Raw genomic sequence first — 22,983 nt, 5'->3', positions numbered from 1 at the left:
TAAGATAAGATCAAAACACACAAATCTCTAGAAAAGTCCAAACAGATCTTAAAATGTTACTAAGGCCATTTAAAAAGCATTAAAAAGGCCCACCAGCATTTTAAAGATCTACGATCTCTCCTCTCTGCCATGGCTCAGGAGGTAGCGTCCTCACCCGAGTTAGAACGTTGTGGGTCCAAGTCGCCATTTCAGAGACATGAGCACAAATTCTTGGCTGACACTCCCAGTACAGGTACTGAGGGCGTGCTGCACTGTTGGAGGTGCCATCTCTCGGGTGAGACAATAAACGAGGCTCTGTCTGCGCTCTCACGTATGCACAAGAGATCCCATGTCCAGAACGAAGGGCAGGGAGTTCTCATCGATGTCCCGGTTAATATTTATCCCTCAACCAACAGGCAGGACAGATTATCCAGTCATTACTGCAACGTTGTTTATGAGAGCTTGCTGTGTGCCAATCGTGTGCCATGATTCCTGCATTACAACACTGACCGCACTTCAAAAGTGACTAGTTAGCTGCAAAGCACTTTGGGGATGTCCCAAAGACACGAATGGCACTGTCTTTCTCTAAAGTCTCAGCATTAAAAGTACTGTTTAAACAGTCATTTGGTAGGACAGAACTTGAATATGGCTTAAAAAAAATACATTTTTTGTCGAAGCTTTTCGCCTTGCACTCATCAGGACAATCTGCAATTGACTTGGTTGGGAAGTGGAATCTGATTGGTAGATGCATTGCCAAGGAGAGTGCACCAGTTGATTGTGACTGATAGTTAACAGTCAAGCGTTGTTTGAAATTTAAACCAGGCAGTTTGACTTTGATTGGTCAAGGCATTACCCTGGGGAATGAACCAGCTGTCCCTTATTTTGTTTAGCTGAAAAAGGCACAATGTATGTATATGTTCTGTCTGCAAAGAACAGGGCCCTGTGTATTAATATATGTAGCTTCTATTACACGCAAATGTGCCTCATTTTGAGCCCAACTGACAATCTTAAATTGGTTGTCAGCGTAATTCTAAGCACAGGATTATTTAGCAAATGTTGTGCAATCGTAGAATCACATCTAATGTTGGACACTATGTTTTAAGTATTGCAAGCATGGGCTGGTTGGGTACAGTCTGTACCCTGCCCATTGAGAACAGAGGATCAGCTTGTCCCTTACTCAGCTTTTTTTATTATCTGCTCATGGGATGTGGGCATCGGCAGCTAGGCCAGTATTTGTTGCCCATCCCTAATGCCCTTGAGAAGGTGGTGAGTTGCCTTCTTGAACCACTGCAGTTCATGTAGTGTAGTACACCCACAGTGTTGTTTGGGAGGGAGTTCCAGGATTTTGACCCAGGGACAATGAAGGAACGGCGATATATTTCCAAGTCAGGCTGGTGAGTGACTTGGAGGGGAACTTCCAGGTGGTGATGTTCCCATGTATCTGCTGCCCTTGTCCTTCTAGATGGTAGAGGTCACGGGTTTGGAAGGTGCTGTCTAAGGAGCCTTGGTGAGTTGCTGCACACTTACATAGCTAAAACAATTTCTACAACAGTAGAATCATGGACCCTTCTTCACCTGTACTGCAGACAATGCAGGGGAGCCATATCTCTGCAGTTTGGCTGTATTCCTGTTAGTGCGAGGCAGCACCTGGAGTTGCATGATCCAAAACTAGGCAGGATGGAGCTTTTGCAGGTGAGGGTACAGGTTCCGACTTTACTTTGCTGACAATGAAAAGCTACCTGGAAAATAAGCCCTAGAAATTACCCCCTTAACTGTCCTCTCCTTTGACAAAACATTTGGTAACCTGCCATATTATCTCCTGAAGTGGCTCATTGTCAAAGCTCTGTCTGATAACCACTCCTGTGAAATGCCTTGGGATGTTTTTCTACATTAAAGACACTATATAAATACAAGTTATTGTCGATAATGAATGCATCTACATCAGGAGATGCAGAATGGTGCAGAAAATGGCTGTGTGTTAACTGTCATATGTGTAATTTATCCACATACATATATTTAAAAAAACTTTGGCTATCAGCTTTACCTTTCAATGGGTGGCTTCAAAATCGAAGGGGTTTGAACAAACTAATTATTTTCCTCTTATCTGATGAAGGGCTACCATAGTTGAGGGTTGCAACTGAGGAGAGTGTTTCAACATGGAAGGAATTTGTGGAATTTGATTGTTTACAGAAGACAGAAACCTAGCATTTCAATGTATTACAAAATAGTTGGGGGAATTTTTTTTATTGAAAAAAGAGAAGCCAGCTTCTGCTGATGCCAAAAAAGGAGCCGTCGCTCTCTCTGGACAGACTAATAGCTACTTACATGCTTAATGCAAGTAATCGCAAAGTCACTACAAAGGAACTAGAGTCTTTGAAGGATCAAACGACAGATTTATCCCGTCAACCAGAAAATAAATGACTATTTTGTGGTTTCTAGTTGATTTGGTTTTACAAGTTTTTTTTAAAAAAAAACAATCTTTCAAGGGATGTGAACGTCGCTGGCTGGGCCAGCGTTTATTGTCCATCTCTAATTGCCCTTGAGAAGGTGGTGGTGAGCTGCCTTCTTGAACCGCTGCAGTCCATGTGGTGGAGGTACACCCACAGTGCTGAGGGCGTTCCCTTAACAAAAAGGAAGCATTCCAGTTTAGGGATATGGTGGCACAATGGTTATGCTATCGGACTAGTAATCTAGAGACCCGTATTGTGATCTGGTGACATGAGTTCATATCCCAGTATAGCAGCTGGGAAATATAACAACTAATAAACCTGGAATAAAAAGCTGGCTCAGTTCTTGTTGCAAAAAACCTGCTGGGTTCATTAATGCCATCCTTACCCAGTCTGGCCTATATGTGACTCCAGACCCACAGCAACATGGTTGGCTCTTACCCATCCTCTGAAATGGCCGAGCAAGTTACTCAAAGATAAAAACAAAAAGCTAAAAGCTACTGCGGATGCTGGAAATCCAAAACAAAATAAAAACAGAATTATCTGGAAAAACTCAGCAAGTCTGGCAGCATCGGTGGAGAAGAAATCAGTCAACGTTTCGAGCCCTCATGGCCCTTCAGCAGAACTGAAGCATAGTTTCAACAAGGGAGAAATATAAATTGGTTTTTAGACCAATTAAATTAGATTTTTTAAATCTAAAACTAAAACCTTTAGTCTTTCCACCCCACCCCCACTAGAGCTGTACTTTGAATATCCTGTCTTGCATTCTTAATTAGCACTTTTCTCAGACAAAGACCACCACCTTCAACACCTCTTTGACCCTTTTGTCTCTGACATCTTTTGATTATCTGCTCACACCACACCCTCAATGTGTCTCTTCCCCCCCACCCACCTTAAACCAATTTATATTTCTCCCTTGTTGAAACTATGCTTCAGTTCTGCTGAAGGGCCATGAGGGCTCGAAACGTTGACTGATTTCTTCTCCACTGATGCTGCCAGACTTGCTGAGTTTTTCCAGGTAATTCTGTTTTTATTTTGTTGAGCAAGTTACTCAGTTGTATTCAGCAAGGCAGCTGACCACTACCTGCTCAAGGGCCTTCAGAGATCGGCATTAAATACTGGCCTTGCCATCTTATGAATGAATAAAAACAATTCAAGAGGTCAACTTTGCGTTCTTCTCTTTGTCACAAATGTAGTAATCATATGGTGAGGATTGGTAAAACAATAATGTGGGTTCTTTATTTGAAATTAAGACACAATACAGACAATGGTAACTGGGAGGCTATGTAGACACGCTTGGTCTGTAGGACTGCTGCTGTGTTCCAGAGTCTTCAGAGTAAATGGGGTTATATATCATAGCCTGTCTTGTTGTGGATAGTGATAGACCGCAGTTTAAGATGCGCTCCCCTAAAGGTGCATGCACATCATGACTGTCAACTCCTGGCAGTGCAAACCAGGCAGGAATCATGAACCCGCTCACCTTACTCTCTCAGTGTTCTGAGTGAGAGATTCATTGTCCTTCTTCCAGAAGATCTGAGGATACGGCACACCAAAGACACGACACTCTAACCGTACTGGGTATCCTTCGGCCACGCCAGTGTTCTGCAGCTTCTCTATAAAGACCGGGGCTCTGACCATCTCTTTAGCTGTGAGGAAAGAACAGAATGAAATCAGCAAGTAAAAAACCATGCAGTTTCTTATTTTAGGGTAAAGATTGAATTCCAAGATTCTGTTCATTTTCCGAGTCTTCTCTAACCCCCTGAAGAAAACCTGTTGGAGTGGGACAATCAATATCCCACTCTCAGCCCATTGTGGATTGCTGCTCAGTTCAGTGTCCCAACAGTTAAGGCAGGGCTTCCCTACAAAGAGTAAGAATTTCTTCCTCAAAGAAATTCGCCAAGAGTGAGAACATCCAGTGATTAGTTATCGATGGTTGGTGGTATTTCGGAGGCACAGATACCAGGACACACACACCTGGATGCACATCTGTGAGGGGGCTTAGACAATAACTGTGGTCCATGTAAGGTATTTGGTTCAACTTTTACCCCACTGTTAAACTCTGTAATGCAGCACATTGAACAGGAATAGACTTGACAGCAGAGGATGCCTTAATGTATTTGACTACATCTTTGAACCATTACCTTCATTTCTTAATTATTTCCTCACTAAAGTTATATTGGCAAATGCCCCAAGGCAGCATATCATGCTTCAGTCACAAGATACTCAGCAGAAAACTTGTCTTCAGTGGATGAGTTGTCATAAAAACTTGCGATTTTGACAAATTAGATTTTCTCCCTTGGGGATGTGTGGGAGCACATTCTCAGGCTGATACTGTTCCCATAGGAATACTTATCAGATAGATGGGTAGATAATTGGTTCCTTGAAAAGAATCATCTTGGTGGCATGTGTCGAATTGTCATGACAGTACAAATAAAACAAGCAATCATAATTCATAACATAGAGACAATCATTAAAATAAAAATAAAGTGTAAAATGATAAAAGGATTACACAATCGTGAACATCCCCGTAAACGAATAATTGCAATTATTTGCAATCAGACTAAACTTCTGCGCGTTTTGTTCACCCACGGCATGGGGATTAAACTACATAAAACAAGTGCCCGTGTTAGAGTGGGGCAAGGTGGGAGACAGTGCAGGCATGTTAAATATTCAAACTGAAGCACTAGCCATGGGTGGTAATATTCCCTCTAAATTGGAATGCCATGCGTTTAAGCCCCATGCCTGAAACTTCAACGTATAGTCCAGAGTACACTCCCAGTGCAGTACTGAGGGAGTGGCACACTGCCAGAGGTGCCAACTAGCTGAAGTCTGTCTCCTCTCAGGTGGACCTGAAATATCCCACGGCACCATTTTGAAGATCACCATGGATAATCTCCCTGGTGTCTTAAGCCGGCGGTTATCTGTCAACTAACACCTAAACAGATGGCATGGTCATTAATTCATGGCTTGGGAGCTTTCCTGTGCATAAATTGGCTGGTGCATACCCTACACTGAACCAGTGGTTACACTGCATTAAAGGCAATTGTAAGGCACTGTAAGGGACATTCTGAGGCTAAATGAGAAGGGTGTTAGCCAGAATATATACCCAGTTTGGCAGATCTGATGGAGACTGGGCAATGTAAGGTGGAACTCTGAAAGCCTCCCTCTGTTTGATGTTCAATAACATAGCCTCCGACCTGGACCCATCTCAGATGGGACTAAATGTCAATCTTCAGAGTTCAAACTAGGCATGGAGTCCAACTTTAATCTGAAACCTGGAGCAGTGGAACTCAAGTTATCGCGGGTGGGAAGCAAAGGAGAAAATTTTGTACCTGCAACTATTAGCTCGAGACTGAAACAGTTCTGGCCAGCTCGGTTGGTGGCTATGCATGTGTACATCCCGGCATCTCTGGCAGTGGCTGGTTCAATGACCAGGGAGTGTACGCCATTCTCACGCACAAGCATCTTGTGGCTGCTGTCTGAATGGATCTGCTTCCCATTCAATTGCCAGATTAGGTCTGGAGTTGGTAGGCCACTGACCTGTCAGAACACACAAAGGAGAGCTCGTGAGCACAAAACACAACAGTTTTCCCCTCTAGCATCGATGATTCTGATAGGTGTGAAACAGGCGACAGATTGATCACACCACAGGCTTGTAACATTCTCCTGAAGTACATTATTATTTTGAAAGCCCAAGGTTTTCATTTGTGTGTCAGCCTTAGATGGGGGGGGTGGTGGTGGGAAAAGGCGGCAGGGGAGTGGGACGAGCTGAATTGCTTTTGCAAGGAGACAGCATGGACACAGTGGGATGAATGGCCTCCTTCTGCACTGTAAGCATTCTATACGCCAATCCACTTGATTGATTTTTTTGAGAAGGACAGGGCTCATGAATGAGTTTAAGAGTGGGAATGGTCAGGATGCTAGATAGTTCTTTTCTTCCCCAGAGAGAATAGAGCCTCTGGAGTACTAGAGTAACGGCCGCTGTGGTGGGTGTTGAATCTCTACCTTCAAGGAGGGAACTGGATCGATTTCTGAATGGGATAGTGAGGGCATCTTTTGAAGGCAAGTAACACTTGGTCGTGGGATCTCCTGGATTGGTGTCACTCACTTGGAGGGGTTGGAGAAAGGAACTTTCCAGAGGATCTCTTTTCCTTCACTCCCTCCACTTGGACCCCTCCCTCTGGATTCTTACCTTCTCTTGATCTTTTCATTGAGAATTGTTGGCGTGACATTAGCCGTCTCAATTTCTCTGCTCCTCTCACCCATTCTAATCTGTCTCTCTCTGAACTCACTGCACTCCGTTCTCTCAGGTCCAACCCCAACATTGTCATCAAACCCGCTGACAAGGGTGGTACTGTTGTTGTCTGGCGCATTGACCTCTACCTCGCGGAGGCTGAGCGTCAACTCGCAGACGTTTCCTCCTACCTCCCCCTGGACCATGACCCCACCACAGAACATCAAGCCATTGTTTCCAGGACTGTCACTGACCTCATCTCCTCTGGAGATCTTCCTCCCACAGCTTCCAACTTGATAGTCGCCCAACCTCGGACGGCCCGCTTCTACCTCCTACCCAAAATCCACAAACAGAACTGTCCTGGCAGACCGATCGTGTCAGCCTGTTCCTGCCCCACGGAACTCATTTCTCGTTATCTTGACTCCCTTCTCTCTCCCCTTGTCCAGTCCCTTCCCACCTACATCCGTGATTCCTCTGACACCTTACGTCACATCAACAATTTCCAGTTCCCTGGCCCCAACCGCTTCCTCTTCACCATGGATGTCCAATCCCTCTACACCTCCATCCCCCACCAGGATGGTCTGAGGGCCCTTAGCTTCTTCCTTGAACAGAGGCCCCAACAATCCCCATCCACCACTACTCTCCTCCGTCTGGCTGAACTTGTTCTCACACTGAACAATTTCTCCTTTAACTCCTCTCACTCCCTCCAAATAAAAGGTGTGGCTATGGGTACCCGCATGGGCCCCAGCTATGCCTGTCTCTTTATGGGGTATGTGGAATATTCCTTGTTCCAGTCCTACTCCGGCCCCCTCCCACAACTCTTTCTCCGGTACATCGATGATTACTTCGGTGCTGCTTCATGCTCTCGTCGGGACCTGGAAAAATTTATTAATTTTGCTTCCAATCTCCACCCCTCCATCATCTTCACATGGTCCATCTCTGACACTTCTCTTCCCTTCCTTGACCTCTCTGTCTCAATTTCTGATAATAGACTGTCCACCAATATCCATTACAAGCCTACCGACTCCCACAGCTACCTTGACTACAGCTCCTCACACCCCGCTTCCTGTAAAGACTCCATCCCATTCTCTCAGTTCCTTCGCCTCCGTCGCATCTGTTCTGATGACGCTACCTTCAAAAACAGCTCCTCTGACATGTCCTCCTTCTTCCTTAACCGAGGTTTTCCATCCACGGTCGTTGACAGGGCCCTCAACCGTGTCCGGCCCATATCCCGCGCATCCTCCCTCACGCCTTCTCCTCCTTCCCAGAAACATGATAGGGTCCCCCTTGTCCTCACTTATCACCCCACCAGCCTCTGCATTCAAAGGATCATCCTCCGCCATTTCCGCCAACTCCAGCATGATGCCACCACCAAACACATCTTCCCTTCACCCCCCTTGACGGCATTCCGTAGGGATCGTTCCCTCCGGGACACCCTGGTCCACTCCTCCATCACCCCCTACTCCTCAACCCCCACTTATGGCACCTCCCCATGCCCACGCAGAAGATGCAACACCTGCCCCTTCACTTCCTCTCTCCTCACCGTCCAAGGGCCCAAACACTCCTTTCAAGTGAAGCAGCATTTCACTTGCATTTCCCCTAAATTAGTCTACTGCATTCATTGCTCCCAATGCGGTCTCCTCTACATTGGAGAGACCAAACGCAAACTGGGCGACCGTTTTGCGGAACACCTGCGGTCTGTCCGCAAGAAAGACCCAAACCTCCCTGTCGCTTGCCATTTTAACACTCCACCCTGTTCTCTTGCCAACATGTCTGTCCTTGGCTTGCTGCATTGTTCCAGTGAAGCCCAACGCAAACTGGAGGAACAGCACCTCATCTTCCGACTAGGCACTTTACAGCCCTCTGGGCTGAATATTGAATTCAACAACTTTAGATCTTAAACTCCCCCTCCCCCCATCCCCACCCTGTTTCTTTTCCCCCCCCCACCCGCTTTTTTTTTTTCAATAATTTATATAGATTCTTCTTTCCCCACCTATTTCCATTATTTTTAAATCTAAAACTAAAACCTTTAGTCTTTCCACCCCACCCCCACTAGAGCTGTACTTTGAATATCCTGTATTCCATTCTTAATTAGCACTTTTCTCAGACAAAGACCACCACCTTCAACACCTCTTTGACCCTTTTGTCTCTGACATCTTTTGATTATCTGCTCACACCACACCCTCAATGTGTCTCTTCCCCCCCGCCCCCCACCCACCTTAAACCAATTTATATTTCTCCCTTGTTGAAACTATGCTGCAGTTCTGCCGAAGGGCCATGGAGGCTCGAAACGTTGACTGATTTCTTCTCCGCCGATGCTGCCAGACTTGCTGAGTTTTTCCAGGTAATTCTGTTTTTGTTTTGTTTTGGATTTCCAGCATCCGCAGTAGCTTTTAGCTTTTTGTTTTTATCTCTTTTCCTTATTGGCCCTGGGTTTTTGTGTGGTTTCGTCCCTGGGTTGGGGTGGGGGGGGCATGTGTTAAGTCTTGGTTCTCCAACTATCCTGGTGTGGGCTACACTTGCTAGACCAGCTGGCCTTTTCCTGACAGTCAATTTTGTAATGCTTGTATATTTACATTTCAACTTGCACACATTTCAGCAGCAAGAGGTGATTTAACAAAAACGCAAGTTAAGAAGTTTCCCGTGGGAAAACACCCACGCCCAGAGGCCAGAGATAAGGGACATGCATGCCCAGAGATTTGGAGATAAGGGTCCTCTTTGTGAGGCTTCAGTGCTCCTGCGTAAACAGGTTCTTGGTAGATGTTAGACCTGCACCTGTGCACTATGCAACACATCTGATATAAGCCCAGCCCAAAGCCACTAACTACGCTCAAGTAACAAGCTACAGAAATACTTGTTAAACCGACACTATACAAATTGGTTTGGCTGTCAAAACCTTGATAAGTCATTGTCGGGCTTGAAAGAAGAGGTTATACGCTGATGGCGGTGAGTTTTTATTGCGATTGATCAAGAGCACAAGTGAGGTGATATTGGTACAATGTCCTTCGTGTTGCCAATTCTTACCATGAGCTGGGGAAGGTGTAACCTTACCAACGCAGAGTCAACTCTCTCTGCTTGTTCAGAAGCAGACAGCTGAATTCCACATCTTTAATTTGGCTTTGACTACACAACTCAGACAATCTGACTCAGCCCCGAATGAATTTGACCTCAAGTGTCTGATGTTATGCATTTTTTTTTTAAACTTGTGTTATCTCAGCGGAAATTATACATATGTGCATAATGTCTATTAAGAGCTGTTGTCAGAAATGCCTCGAGGCTATTTTGTTAACATTCTGTCTTTCTTTCAGAAACGTAATTCTCTTTAGTCTACTGTTTAAAATGCGAGTGAAATCCAGTCTGTGGTGACCTGAACTTCAAAAGCTAATGGGAGCTTCCCACCTGCCCCCCCAACTTCATTGTTACAAGAAAAAGGCAGACTTGCATTTATATAGTGCCTTTCACAGCCTCAGGGATACCCAAAGCACTTTACAGCCAATGAAGTACTTTTAAAGTGTCGTCACTGTTGTAATTTAAAAAAAAATTCTTTCATGGGAGGTGGGTGTTGCTGGCTAGGCCAGCATTTGTTGCCCATCTCTAATTGCCCTTCAGAAGGTGATGGTGAGCCACCTTCTTCAACCGCTGCAGTCCGTGTGATATAGGTACACCCACAGTGCTGTAAGGAAGGGCATTCCCAGGATTTTGGTTCAGAATGTAGGAAACACGGCAGCCAATTTGCACACATCAAGCTCCCATGAACAGCACTGAGATAATCGTAGAATGGTTACAGCGCAGAATGAGGCTGAGTGCCCACCATGACCAGAGCGACCAGAGAATCTGCTTTAGGGACGTTGATTCAGGGATAAATTAAAATCGGTCGGGACACTGGCGAGAACTCCCCTGCTCTACCTCAAAAAAAAGTGCCATGGGACCTTTTACATCCACCTGAGGGGGCACAGGAGCCTCGGTTTAACAGCTCATCCAAAGGAAGGCACCTCTGACAGTGTAGCTCTCCCTCAGTACAACGTTGGAACGCCAGCTCTTTTCTTTTGTGCTCAGGTCTCTGGGGTGGGGGTTGATCCCATGACCTTCAGAGTCAGAGCCAAGAGTCTGACTGAGCCATGGCTGATACTGTCATCACGTTAAAGATATTTTTTTGGTCAACTGGGTTTTTCAGCTCCTGTCAGCAGTGAGGGTTCGACCAGAAACTAATAGATCCTCTCCGTTTTGTCCAGTTAATGAAACCCAAACATTGGAATCCTGCTGTATAACTAGCTGAATTAAGACAGAGGGCTGGTTTTTATGTGCCCCCCCACACCCCAAACCGCTGGGCATGTTTTTGGCAGAGGGACACACAAAACCCCACCACCTTCCCACCCCTCATAATATAGTAGGTGAGCGGACTCCGAAATCGGCAGCCCGTCTGCCATATGTAAATAAATAATCAAGGATCAATTGAGCTCATTAATAAACCAATTACCCTCAATAATGTGCTGCCCATGCCATAATATGGTTGGTGTGGGTGAGAGCTGGCAGGCTGCTTTTGTTAAGAAAAATTTTTAAAAAGTGTTTTAGGGGCAGCCCCCTAAGATAGTACCCCTTCCCTTTTTTCCTACCCGCCTGCTCTTCAAACGACACCAACCCCCACCTCACCATCGCCCACCACCCCCCACCCAAGCTGGTCAAACCCTCCCCAGCCCAATACCCTGGACTTGGGATTCTGGCATACATTGAGTTGCCTTCTTAGGACTGGTTGCAGTCCTGGCAGTGTCTGCTCATGAGATTTTGGCGTCTGGAGCTGCCGGCCAATCTGATTGGCCGGCAGGTGCCGAGGGCCGGACTTCCTCCCCGGTCAGCCAATTAAGCCTGCCCGCAGCGCATTACGGTGGTGGGGTGGGGTGGGGTGGCATGGAGCGAGTTGGCTTCATACTGACTTTCCTTCTGGGGTGGGGGTGGGGTGTAAGCCATCCGCACACCCCACCCCCCCCCTCCATAATATGCAGCCCCATAAAAGCAAAATACTGCAAATGCTGGAAGTTGGAGATAAAATCAGGACCTGCTGGAAACACACAGCAGGTCAGGCAGATGCTGGGTCCAGGATCTTCTGCTGTCATTTTCTATCTTCTGCAGTGAACATTAATACACTGCTCATGGAGGTTTTGTGGTGCAATGGGTAAACCTCTCTGCCTCTGAGCCACAAGCTCAGGGACTTGATGGCCAAGGAAGGTGAATTCACAATGTGGCCAAACAGGTTGAGTGTCAACCTGCAAATCCTTCCAACACACGGCAACCGCAGACAGAAAGTGTGGGAGGCACTCCTGGTCAGCCATGTGAATGAATGTTGGAGCCAATGACTTTCTTTGGAAGAGACTCAGAGGGATTCTCCCCTGTGTCCTGGCCAATATTTATCCCTCCATCAACCATCGCTTAGACATTCCATGGTCATTATCGTATTGCTTTTTGGTCTGTGTACAATTGGTTGCTGCGTTTCATACATTATGGCTACACTGTAAACATACTCCATTGGCTGTAAAGCACTTAGGGGAATCCTGAGGTTGTGAAAGGTGCTATGTAAATTCAAGTCCTTTCTCTCTCATTTGTTATTCTGTCCTGCATTGTGGGTAGTTTGTTGCAGTCCCACATTCACCCAAACAGGGTGGAGACTGTTCCGTATCACACATGACACTTACAGCCAACAGACGGCCGATCATTCAACGCCAAGGGAAAGTTTCCCTTTTTAATACGCTGTTTTACAGCGGATATCGTTCATGCCAATGCAACTCGCCCACTATACCCGGTGGATGGTATAACAAAGAAATGGCTGCGTGAAGTTGTGGAGAATTCAGGACAGTGTACATCTCTTGGAGAGAGGGTAATTCAGAAACCTACTCTGACAAACTAATGAATCAGTCAGCTTTTCAGAGATTAAAGTCTTGGAACTGGCTGCTGTCTGTAGGAGGATGAGACAAACAGGCCAAGTTCTTTTTCCCTTTATTCTTTCATGGGACGTGGGCATTTGTTGCCCATCCCTAATTGCCCTTGAACTGAGTGGCCTAGGGCTAATGTGTCAACCACATTGCTGTGGGTCTGGAGTCATGTGTTGGCTAGACCAGGTAAGGACAACAGATTTCCTTAGTGAACCAGATGGGTCTTTATAACGATCGATGATAATTTCATGGTAACCATTACTGAGATTAGCTTTATAATTCCAGATTTATTAATTGAATTTAAATGCCACCAGCTGCTGTGGTGGGATTTGAACCCCTGATCCCCCCCAGAGCATTAGCCTGGGCCTCTGGATTACTAGTCCAGTGACATTACCAACTACGCCACAGCCTCCCCCTAAAGGCCATTCTCTCTCACCTTAGAAAGGAGCTAGGACATGTCACCTCAGTTCTTTAATTATCTATCAAGTTGTATCAAACTTAACCCAACGAGGGAAACAATCTCTTCCCAACATTTCAATCGGAGTCGGGATGCATCTGGCTCAACAAGCGGGTAGGGGGCTGTGTGAACAGGTGCCCAAATCACCCAGTGTGCTTAATACAGTTTAAGGGCCACCTTCATAATGGCGCCAATGGGTGATAGTAAATGGTCAACCCTATTTACCCAACATAGGCAGCTGCCTGGACCAAACAGGAACAGTGAGTTTTTTTCATTTGTCCATGGGATGTGGGCGTCCCTGACTAGACCAGCATTTATTGCCCATGTTCAGAGGGCACTTAAGAGTTAAGAGACAACCACTTTGCTATGCGTCTGGAATCACATGTAGGCCAGACCAGGTAAGGATGGCAGACTGTATTGGTGTTAACAGTTGGGAACCATAATGTCACTGGAGTGCAAAACAACAAGTGTACATTAGTTAAGACAAGATGGATTAAGCCATTTGAGTTGCATGACTTCTGTAGTTCCTCCAGATGTAAGCAACAGACTAAGCACGCTTGCCTTATGTCAGGTTTATCTTATACCAGCATGATTTCCTTCCCAGTTCAAGACAGACCTCAACCACTAAAACAGAACAAAAATGTTTGTATACGAAGGATCATCAAGCAAACAAGGGCTGAAACTTTCATCTGGAAGTCTTTAAGTTTTGTTGGATGACCTGGGGTCACCACCATTACAGAAAACATCAACAAATGCCACAGATTCAAATATAAACTAATGCTTAAACCAGATGCACAATTTACTTGCCCCATGATGCCAGAATCACAGTACCTCTTCCCCTTCAGGGTCAAAGGTGATAGAATCAGAAATTCCAGCTCAAAGCGTCCACGCAGCTCGCTTGTGCCAATGCCGGGATTAGTTCACGTCAGAGCTATCCACTCAATCCCATTTCTCTGCGCAGTGTCACAACTGGGGCTTTGGTGTAACACCTCAGATGAAAAGGTAAGGAGCCCCAACAGCGCAGCGCTCCCTCGGTTCTGCACGGGGAGTGCCAGCCTAGATACTGTGCCAAGCCTCTGCCGTGGGACTCGGACCCGCAACCTTCTGACTCAGAGGCAAGAGTGCTGCCCACTGGTCCCTGACGGAAGAACACCACATCAAGACTATTTACTTTTAGCCTTGGCAAGAGTTTCCAGTTGAGTTCCGAAGAAGGGTCATATTGGACTTGAAACCTTAACTCCCTTTCTTGCTCCACAGATGCTGCCAAACTTGCTGAGTTTTTCCAGCACTTTTCTGTGTTTATTTCGGATTTCCAGCATCTGCAGTATTTTGCCTTTATTGTCGCGATGAATTTCTGATTACCTTGCAGTCCATCCTGCAGAGCTTCCCCTCCTGGATGACCATGTCTCCTGGGGCTTGGAGGAAGTGGGGCCGGAAGAAGCGTTCCTGGATGGCTTCAGCCTCCTCCCCGCTGTCTCGAGAACGGGATCGAGGTCTAAGGACAATACAAAAAAAATCACATCAGCTGGCACAGGTTTTTAAATAACCCCATTTGTTCGGAGAATATGGTTACCCATAGAACCATAGGAAAGTTACAGTGCAGAAGAGGCCGTACAGCCCATCGTGTCTGCACCGGCCAAAGGGGGAAAAAAAAGAAACTAGCTGCTCATTTTAATCCCACTTTCCAGCACCTGGTCTGTAGCCTGGTAGGTTACAGCACTTCAGGCGCAGATCCAGGTACCTTTTAAAATGAGTTGAACGTTTCAGCCTCAACCACCAACGTTTAGGCAGCGAATTCCAGACCCCACCACCCTCTGCGAGGAAAGGTTTTTCCTCATTTCCCCTCTAATCCTTCTCTAGTCACCTTAAATCTATGCCCCCTGGTAACTGCCCTCTCAGCTAGGGGAAACAAGTCTTTCCTGTCTAGGCCCCTCAATTAGGTCACCCCTTAGCCTCCTCTGTACTAAGGAATACAACCCTAGCCTATCCAATCTCTCCTCATAGCTGCAATTTTCAAGCCCTGGCAACATTCTTGTAAATCTCCTCTGCACTCTCTCCAGAGCAATTATGTCCTTCCTATAATATGGTGACCAGAACTGTGCACAAAATTCCAGCAGTGGCTTAACCAGTGTTTTATACAGTTTCATCATTATATCCAGTGTTTTATACACAGTTCCAGCATTACATCCCTGCTTTTGTATTCAATACTTTACCCAATAAAGGAAAGCATTCCATAGGTTTTCCTGATCACCTTGTCCACTTGTCCTGTCACCTCCAAGGACCTGTGGACATGCGCTCCAAGGTCTCTTGCTTCCTCAACCCCTCTCAGTAACTTGCCGTTTATTGAGTATCCCCTTGCTTTGTTTGCCCTCCCCCACTGGGAAAAATAACAACAAGGCTAGCTCAGTTTACTTTTGCTACTGTTTATCCATTTGCCCCAATTCACCTTGGTATGATACCTTTGACTGAACAGTACTTTAAAGGAAAGTGACTTGATAGAATGGTATTAGAATTGAGAGTTTTTTGTTCTTTCATGGGATGTGGGCATCACTGGCAAGGCCAGCATTTATTGCCCATCCCTAATTGCCCTTGAACTGACCTCGTTAGGTCATTTCAGGGGGCAGTTAAGAGTTAACCGCATTGCTGTGGGTCTGGAGTCACATGTGGGCCAGACCAGGCAAGGATAGCAGATTTCCTTCCCTAAAAGGACATCAGGGAACCAGATGAGTTTTTAATGCCAAATCGATGATCACCACCACTGAGCCTAGTTTTCAATTTCAGAATCATCAATTGAATTGAAATTTGACCAGCTGCCACGTCTCCAGGGCTTTAGCTTGGCTCTCAGGGTTACTAACCCAGTGACATTACTGCTAACACGCTTCCCATAACCCATTCCTATCAGGAAAGATTTAACAATCAGGGGTTCTTTTCTCTAGAAAAGAGATGACTGAGGGGTGTCTTGGATAGAAGTTTTTAAAATGATGAAACGGTTAGATAGGGTAGGCATAGAGATGATGTTCCCACTTGCAAGACCAGAGCTAGGTACCTTAATATACAATAGTAACTAATAAATCTGATAGGGAATTCAGGAGAAACTTCTTTACCCAGAAGGTGGTTAGATCGTGAATTTTGCTATCACAGAGGGTAACTGAGGTAAATAGCATCGAGGCTTATGTGAAATAAACACCAGAAGGGACCTGCTGGGCCGAATGGCCTGTAAATTGTAATTCCCAAGAGGGTAGCTGGGGCTCTAGTTTGAATGTTTTGTTAGAAAGGTGGCGCCTCTGACAGTGCAGCACTTCCTCAGCACTGCACTGAGGATGCCAGGCTCAAGTTCATGCTCAAATCTCCAGAGCGTGAATCTGAACCCATGATCTTCAAAAGTATTTCACTGGCTGTAAAACGCTTTTGATGTCCACTGGTCACGAAAGGCGCAACATAAATGAAAGTTTTTGATTTACGCCTTCCGACTTGGAGGTTAAAGAGCGTCTCAGTGACAGAGTGGACTCTGACACACAGATTTCATGATTCCCAACTCCACAAAGTAACGTCCCAAGTTAAAATTTCAAGATCAGATTACAGTGTAAAGCCCGGCTGCACAAATAGAGCTGGTTTATTGCATTTACAAGTCAAACTTTCTTTTTAAAAAAAAACCTTAAGCCTTCAGTCCCGAATGTGAACAAGTACACGCCTACAGTCCGTGAAACAGAAACTGGGTCTTTTGACAAGATATTTAGTTATAAACTCCAGCTGGACCGTCAAACAGAAACAGGCAACAATTATGGAGGGCAGTAAATGAGTCGTCCCCGGTCAACTTCTCCTTAAAACGTTCCAGAAATGCTTTACTGAAAGAATCGCTTGTTTGAACACAAGACCCCCCCCTGCCTCGCTCCTGCCCACCCACTACCCACCCCCAACCCCCAAAAGCGCCAGCGGTTATTGAAACAGCATGAAGACAGGTCAGCCACACGCACACGCACACACCCCCCACTCCTTACAAAAAGCTCGTGTCTCCTTAAATATCTAATTGCACAAAAGAAAGCTTTTCTGGGAAATTTTACTACAAGCTTTTAGGGCTAGGGTTATTGGAGAATGAAATGATCCAATAGAAGAAAAAGCTTGCGTGAGCATGTTATTAGGTCTGAAATCCTGGGATTTTTCACTTTTTTAAAAAAAACACAATTCCTTGATTAACACTGCTTAGCTTCAAAGAGAAATTCATTGCCTGAAGAGCTTTGAGACATTTTTGATACCATAAACTGCTGTACTCATCCAAGTCTGGATTAAAAAATATCGCTCTAGTTGTTTGAAGGACCAGATGCCTCAGCGAGGTTCCTGTAATAAAATATCCACTCCCCCACCCCCCCGCCCCCCACCCCCCGTTTGGTGTCCACACCAACTACAGCTGCAGCTCAAGAGTAAAGTGGCATTTCTTGGAGTCACTGGCACAGTAATCAGCAGCTAGAAGACACAGGTTCAAGCTAAATGGCAAGAGAGCCGCGAGATGCGAGAGGAGAGGAATTCCATTTATGTGGCGACACGTTACTGCACAAAAAGGTGCTGTACAAATGCAGGTTGTTGTTGTGACGACCCAGAATGCAGCGCCTGGAAAGGGAGGTTGGAGTAACTTTCAAAAGGAAACTGGGTTAAAAAATTTGTCTCATGTATTCCAACGAATGTCTCTCCTCGATCTGCAATGATAAATCCACAGGAACTGCATGATCCAAACAATCTGATTTGGTCAGTCTGTGGTTCCTTATTTGTGAGGAAACGTTTACAGGGCGATAGGGGGAAAAAAAGCGAGAGAATGTGACTAATTAGAGAGCTCTTTCCAAAGGATCAGCGCAGACAGGCTGGGCCAAGTGGCTCTGTGCTGCAGTACTCTACAATTCCAAAAAGTAACAAAGGCAAATGCACTAGCACAACATGGGCCGTTAAATTTATTTAATTGAGTGTGAAGCTGGGAATAAAAGGACAATTTGCTTGTGTAACCAGGATTGCTCAATATTCAGTATTGGAGTAGACACTGGGCTGTTTATTGACTATACACACAGGAGCCATTAATAAATCTCTCAAAAATAGAAAGATTTGCATTTATATAGCACCTTTCACAACCTCAGGACATCCCAAGTTGCTTTACAGCTAATGAAGTACTTTTAAAGTGTAGTCACTACTGTAATGTTGGAAACGCAGCAGCCAATTTGGGCACAGCAAGCTCCCATAAACAGCATTGTGATAATGACCAGATCATCCGTTTTAGTGATGCTGATTGAGGGATGCACATTGGCCAGGACACCAGCGAAAGCTCCCCTGATCCTCTTCAAAATAATGCCAGGGATCTTTTGTCCACTTGAGGGGGCAGACGGGGGCCTTGGATTAACTGCTCAGTTGAAAGACGGCACCTCAGGAAGTGTAGCACTCCCTCAGTACTGCACTGAAGTGTCAGCATAAATTATATGCTCAAGCCTCCGGAGTGAGACTTGGACCCACAAGCTTTTGACTAAGGGGTGAGAGTTTTACACACTGAGCCATGACTGACACCAACACTGGACGTGAAAGGTATCCTGATCCAACTAAGCAATAGCAGGTCGGACCCCGAATTGGTGTCACGTTAAAGAAAGCAATAGCTAATTCAAATACAATAAAAGTGCATGTCACTCAAGACCAATTTATTCAATTTGATACAGACAAATCTCACAGGAAAGGATCATGATTTTCCAATTTAGTGTGGGAAGTGCTTCATTTTCCTGTACTTACAATACTTGGATGAGTTCCCATTACAGCCTCTGTAGTATATGGAATGCATAAATGGGGATGGTTACTGATTCACAAGTTTGTAAAAAAGTGTGCATCTTTAAACCTACCCTTGCGTCCAAATCCCTCCATGACCTCACCCTCCACTGACTCCAACCTCCTCCAGACCCTTCAATCCTCTGATGTCCTTGCAATCCTCCGACTCTGGCGCCTGCACAAACCCTGCTTCCTTCACCCAGCATTGGTAGCTGAACGCACAGCCAAGCTCTGGAATTTCCTCCCTTATTTTCTCTACCTCCTATAAGACTCAGCTTAAAACCTCTTTGTGGAACACCCCCGCTCAATCCACAAGCGTAACCCCAACCTTCCAGTCTGCTTGCCATTTCAATTCCCAATCTTGCTCTCACGTTCACATGTCTGTTCTCGGGCTGCTACAACGTTCCAGTGAAGCCCAATGCAAACTGGAGGAACAGCACCTCACCTTCCGATTAGGCATTTTACACCTCTCTTCGGTTCCAAGGAAGAGTCATATTGGACTCGAAACATTAACTCTGTTTCTCTTTCTGCAGATGCTAAGTTTTTCCAGTACTTTAATTTTCATTTCAGATTTCCAGCATCCGTAATATTTTGCTTTTATCTTTGACCAAGGGCCTGGCCATCTGAACGTCTCCTTATGTGGTGGGATGTCAAATTTTGTCGGACTACATTTCTGTGAACCACCTTGGGATGCTTCAGCATGTTTAAAAAGGTGCCAAATAAATGCAAGTGGTTGAGAGCAAAACTCGACTGGTTTACAAATTGCCCTCACTCAGTTGGGTTATTGCCATGTAGCTACTCCCAGCCATTTCATTACAAAAGATTAGAAACAAAAGCCTGAAGGTGGGGCGAAGGGAGGCGGGCTTTATCAGAGATGCTCATATTCAGTACAGGACCAATTCCAGTAGAGTCGCCACTGAAATCCAAAGACATCGTTACTCTTTCAGCAACAGAGTCCTTGCTGCCTTTTCCCCTGGCAGACTCTTCTTTCTTAATTAGAAAATGAAAAGGATGGATGTACTACCAAGACAAAATGTAATGTCAAACATGTGTCTCATCTTGGTTGGATCGCACCATACACAGTTCTGGTCGCCATCTTACGAAAAGCACAGAGACACTGGTGAAGGAGCAGAAAGTGGTTTACAAAAGATGGTGACCAGAACTGAGAGGTATCAGACCAGACTGAACAGGCCGAGGCTCCTTTGAGAAAACTGAAGGCCAAGAAGTGACCTGTTACATTTCTAAGGTTATGGAGGGATCCGGTGGACAGAGAGATGCTTTCACTTGTGGTGCAGACTAAAGGCCAGGGGCCATGTATATATATGAGATAGTTATTCAAAAACCCAATAGGGAACTCAGGAGTAACTCCTTTACCCAGAGAAGGGTCAGAATGTGGAGCTCACGCCCACAAGTAGCTGCGGTGAATGTCATTGGGGGTATTTAAGGAGAAGCTAGGAAAACACATTAAGGAGGAAGAATAGAAGGATAGGTTGATGGGGGGAGATGAAGAGCGGTGGGGTGGGGTGGGGGGGAAAGAGACTCTTGTAGAGCATAAACACGCATGTAGATCATTTGGGCTGAATGGCCTGTATCTGTGCTGTACATTCTATGTAAACGTCTATGTATGCCTGAGATTGAGGTAGAGGGGTAGGTTTTGTCAAGACCCCTGGATCCTCCCACGTAAGGAAATAACATTACCTCCGTCCAGGTGACTGCCCAGCAGGGGATCGGGGAGAGCGTCCTCTCTGGCTCACAGTTTGAACCATTAATCTGCCCGTGCAGCTGGTCCTACCCTGTGAAAAGAGCAAGAAACAATCAAAACATTCATGGCAGGTCCAATAAACCAGTTAACTGCTGAGATCTCTATGCTCCTCCAATTCTGGCCCCTTTAGCAGCTCCGATTTCTCCGTCTCCACTGTTTGGTGTTAAGTTTTCAGCTGCTTAGACTCAGCTTCAGAACTCCCTCTCTAAATCTCATTCTCTCTCTTCTATTGAGACACTCCCCAAAAACTACTGTTTTACTCTCTTAATGGTGTGATATAAAGTGCAAGCTGTTGAATATGAAGAATTATATTGATAAAATTCTGACATTTGAAATCACACACAATGCTATGCTAATTGGTTACTACTGCAATCAATGGCTGGAATTAGATATTGATGGAACTACTAGCCACAAGCATTGCACCAACAGTGGAAAAGGCAGTCTGAACTCTATATACAGCAATACTGAAGGCTACACACAATTTTCATGGTTCTGGCAACCCTCTCACACTCAGCTAGCTACCTGGAATTTACAGCACAGAGACAGGCTGTTTGGATCCCAGTCACTAGTTTTGTCGGACTAATGGATCCGGGTTGCACACTTGCTTCAGGATGGCGGAGTTGGTACAATAGACAGTAGAGCGGCAGACAGTTCTTACGTAGAACACATTCTATTCATTTACAAAGGAACTCAGCAGCTACACTGGTGTACTTACAACTCAAACCCTGTGTCTACATTACAGACTCTAACTCTAGACTACTCACTACTGACGTAGCACACACTACTGCGCTATTGGATACTAAGATTCATGTGATCTTCCATTATAACATTCTTCTTAAAAGTATATTACGCATCAGATTACCACACAGGCCATTCAGCCCAACGTGGCTGTGCTTGTGTCTATGTGCCAAATGAGTCTCTTCCCATCTTATCAGCATATCCTTCTATTCTTTTCTCCATCATGTGTTTATCAAGTTTCCCCTTAAAAAAACATCTAATCCATTGTTCTCAATCACTTCATGTGGTAGGAATTTCCAAACTCTAACTACTGTCTGGGCAAAGAGGTTACCTTCGAGTTACTTATTGGTGGCTATCTTATATTTATGGTCCTTGGGTTTGGACTGTCCCCCATGAGTAGAAAAGTCTACTCACTGCACCATCAACCCTGTTATGGATTTTAAGCACCTTGATCAGGTCACTCCTCAGCCTTATGTTAAAAAAAAAAATTCTTTCATGGAATGTGGGCATCACTGGCAAGTCCAGCATTTGTTACCCATCCCTAATTGCCCTTGAACTGAGTGTCTTGCTAGGCCATTTCAGGGGGCAGTTAAGAGTCAACCACATTGCTGTGGGTCTGGAGTCACATGTAGGCCAGACCGGGTAAGGACGGCAGATTTCCTTCCCTAAAGGGGCATTAGTGGACCAGATGGGTTTTTACTGCAATTGATGATTGTTATCATGGTCGCTATTACTGGGACTAGCTTTATGATTCCAGCTGTGTTAACTGAAGTTTAAATTCCACTAGCTGCCGTGGTGGGATTTGAACATGTGTCCCCAGATTATTAGCCTGGGCCTCTGAATTCTGACTGACACTACCACTACCACACAATCTGCCCTGTTCTGGAGAAAGGAACTCCAGCCTGTTCAGTCTTTCCTGATAGTTATAACCTCACGTCTTTGTATCATCCTTGTAAACCTGGTTTGCACTTTCTCCACTGCCTCGCTATCTTTTGTATCATATGGAGACCAGAACTGCCCACCATACTCATGCTGGTTCCAGGATGGTTCCAGGGGTGAGTAACTTCAGCTTTGAGGATAGGTTGGAGGGTTTGGGGACTGTTCTCCTTGGAGGGAAGGCAGCTAAGAGGAGATGTGATAAGAGATGTTCAAAATCGTGAGGGGGCTGGACAGGGTGGATAGGGAGAAGTTGTTTCCGTCCATAAAAGGATCAAGAACGAGAGGGCGCAGATTTAAAGTGACTTGCAAAAGAAGCAAACGTGATGTGAGGAAAAACTTTTTCACACAGCGAGTGGTTTGGGTCTGGGATACACTGCCTGGAAGTGTGGTGGAGGCAGGTTCAATCGAGGCATTCAAAAGGGCATGAGATGATTATTTGAATAGAAACAATGTGCAGGGGTACGGGGAAAAGGCAGGGCAATGGCACTAGGCCATAATGCTCATTTGGAGAGCCGATGCAGACATGATGGGCCGAGTGCCCTCCTCCTGTGCTGTTGTGATTCTGGTCTGGGCCACACGTGTTGGTAGGATAGGTAACCATGGTTGCTAAACAAACCCAGATCCAGTAAGAGGGTCGCTGGACATCAAGCAGGCACAGGACAGGGCCTCCACAAACACCACCTCCGAGGACAGATCAGTTGGTCATTTATTGC

At 45.5% G+C, this 22,983-nt stretch overlaps 1 protein-coding gene across 5 annotated transcripts in view; it reads right to left on the bottom strand.

Annotated features, from left to right (window-relative positions):
- The window catches only part of palld (palladin, cytoskeletal associated protein), a 436,835-nt gene that overhangs the window by 5,749 nt on the left and 408,103 nt on the right, over positions 1-22,983 (bottom strand). For all 5 annotated transcript variants that reach the window (XM_078561258.1, XM_078561267.1, XM_078561294.1 and 2 more), the window contains 4 exons: positions 20,530-20,624; positions 14,404-14,536; positions 5,759-5,966; positions 3,907-4,072 (listed from right to left, as the gene is read on the bottom strand). In XM_078561258.1, coding sequence (XP_078417384.1) covers positions 3,907-4,072; positions 5,759-5,966; positions 14,404-14,536; positions 20,530-20,624 — 602 coding nt within the window. The remainder of the gene's footprint in view (positions 1-3,906; positions 4,073-5,758; positions 5,967-14,403; positions 14,537-20,529; positions 20,625-22,983) is intronic.

This window comes from Cetorhinus maximus, chromosome 2 (genome assembly GCF_964194155.1).
Source record: "Cetorhinus maximus chromosome 2, sCetMax3.hap1.1, whole genome shotgun sequence".
Lineage (NCBI taxonomy): Eukaryota > Metazoa > Chordata > Chondrichthyes > Lamniformes > Cetorhinidae > Cetorhinus > Cetorhinus maximus.
Note: the sequence above shows the minus strand (reverse complement) of the source record. Positions and strands in the feature narration are given on the sequence as shown.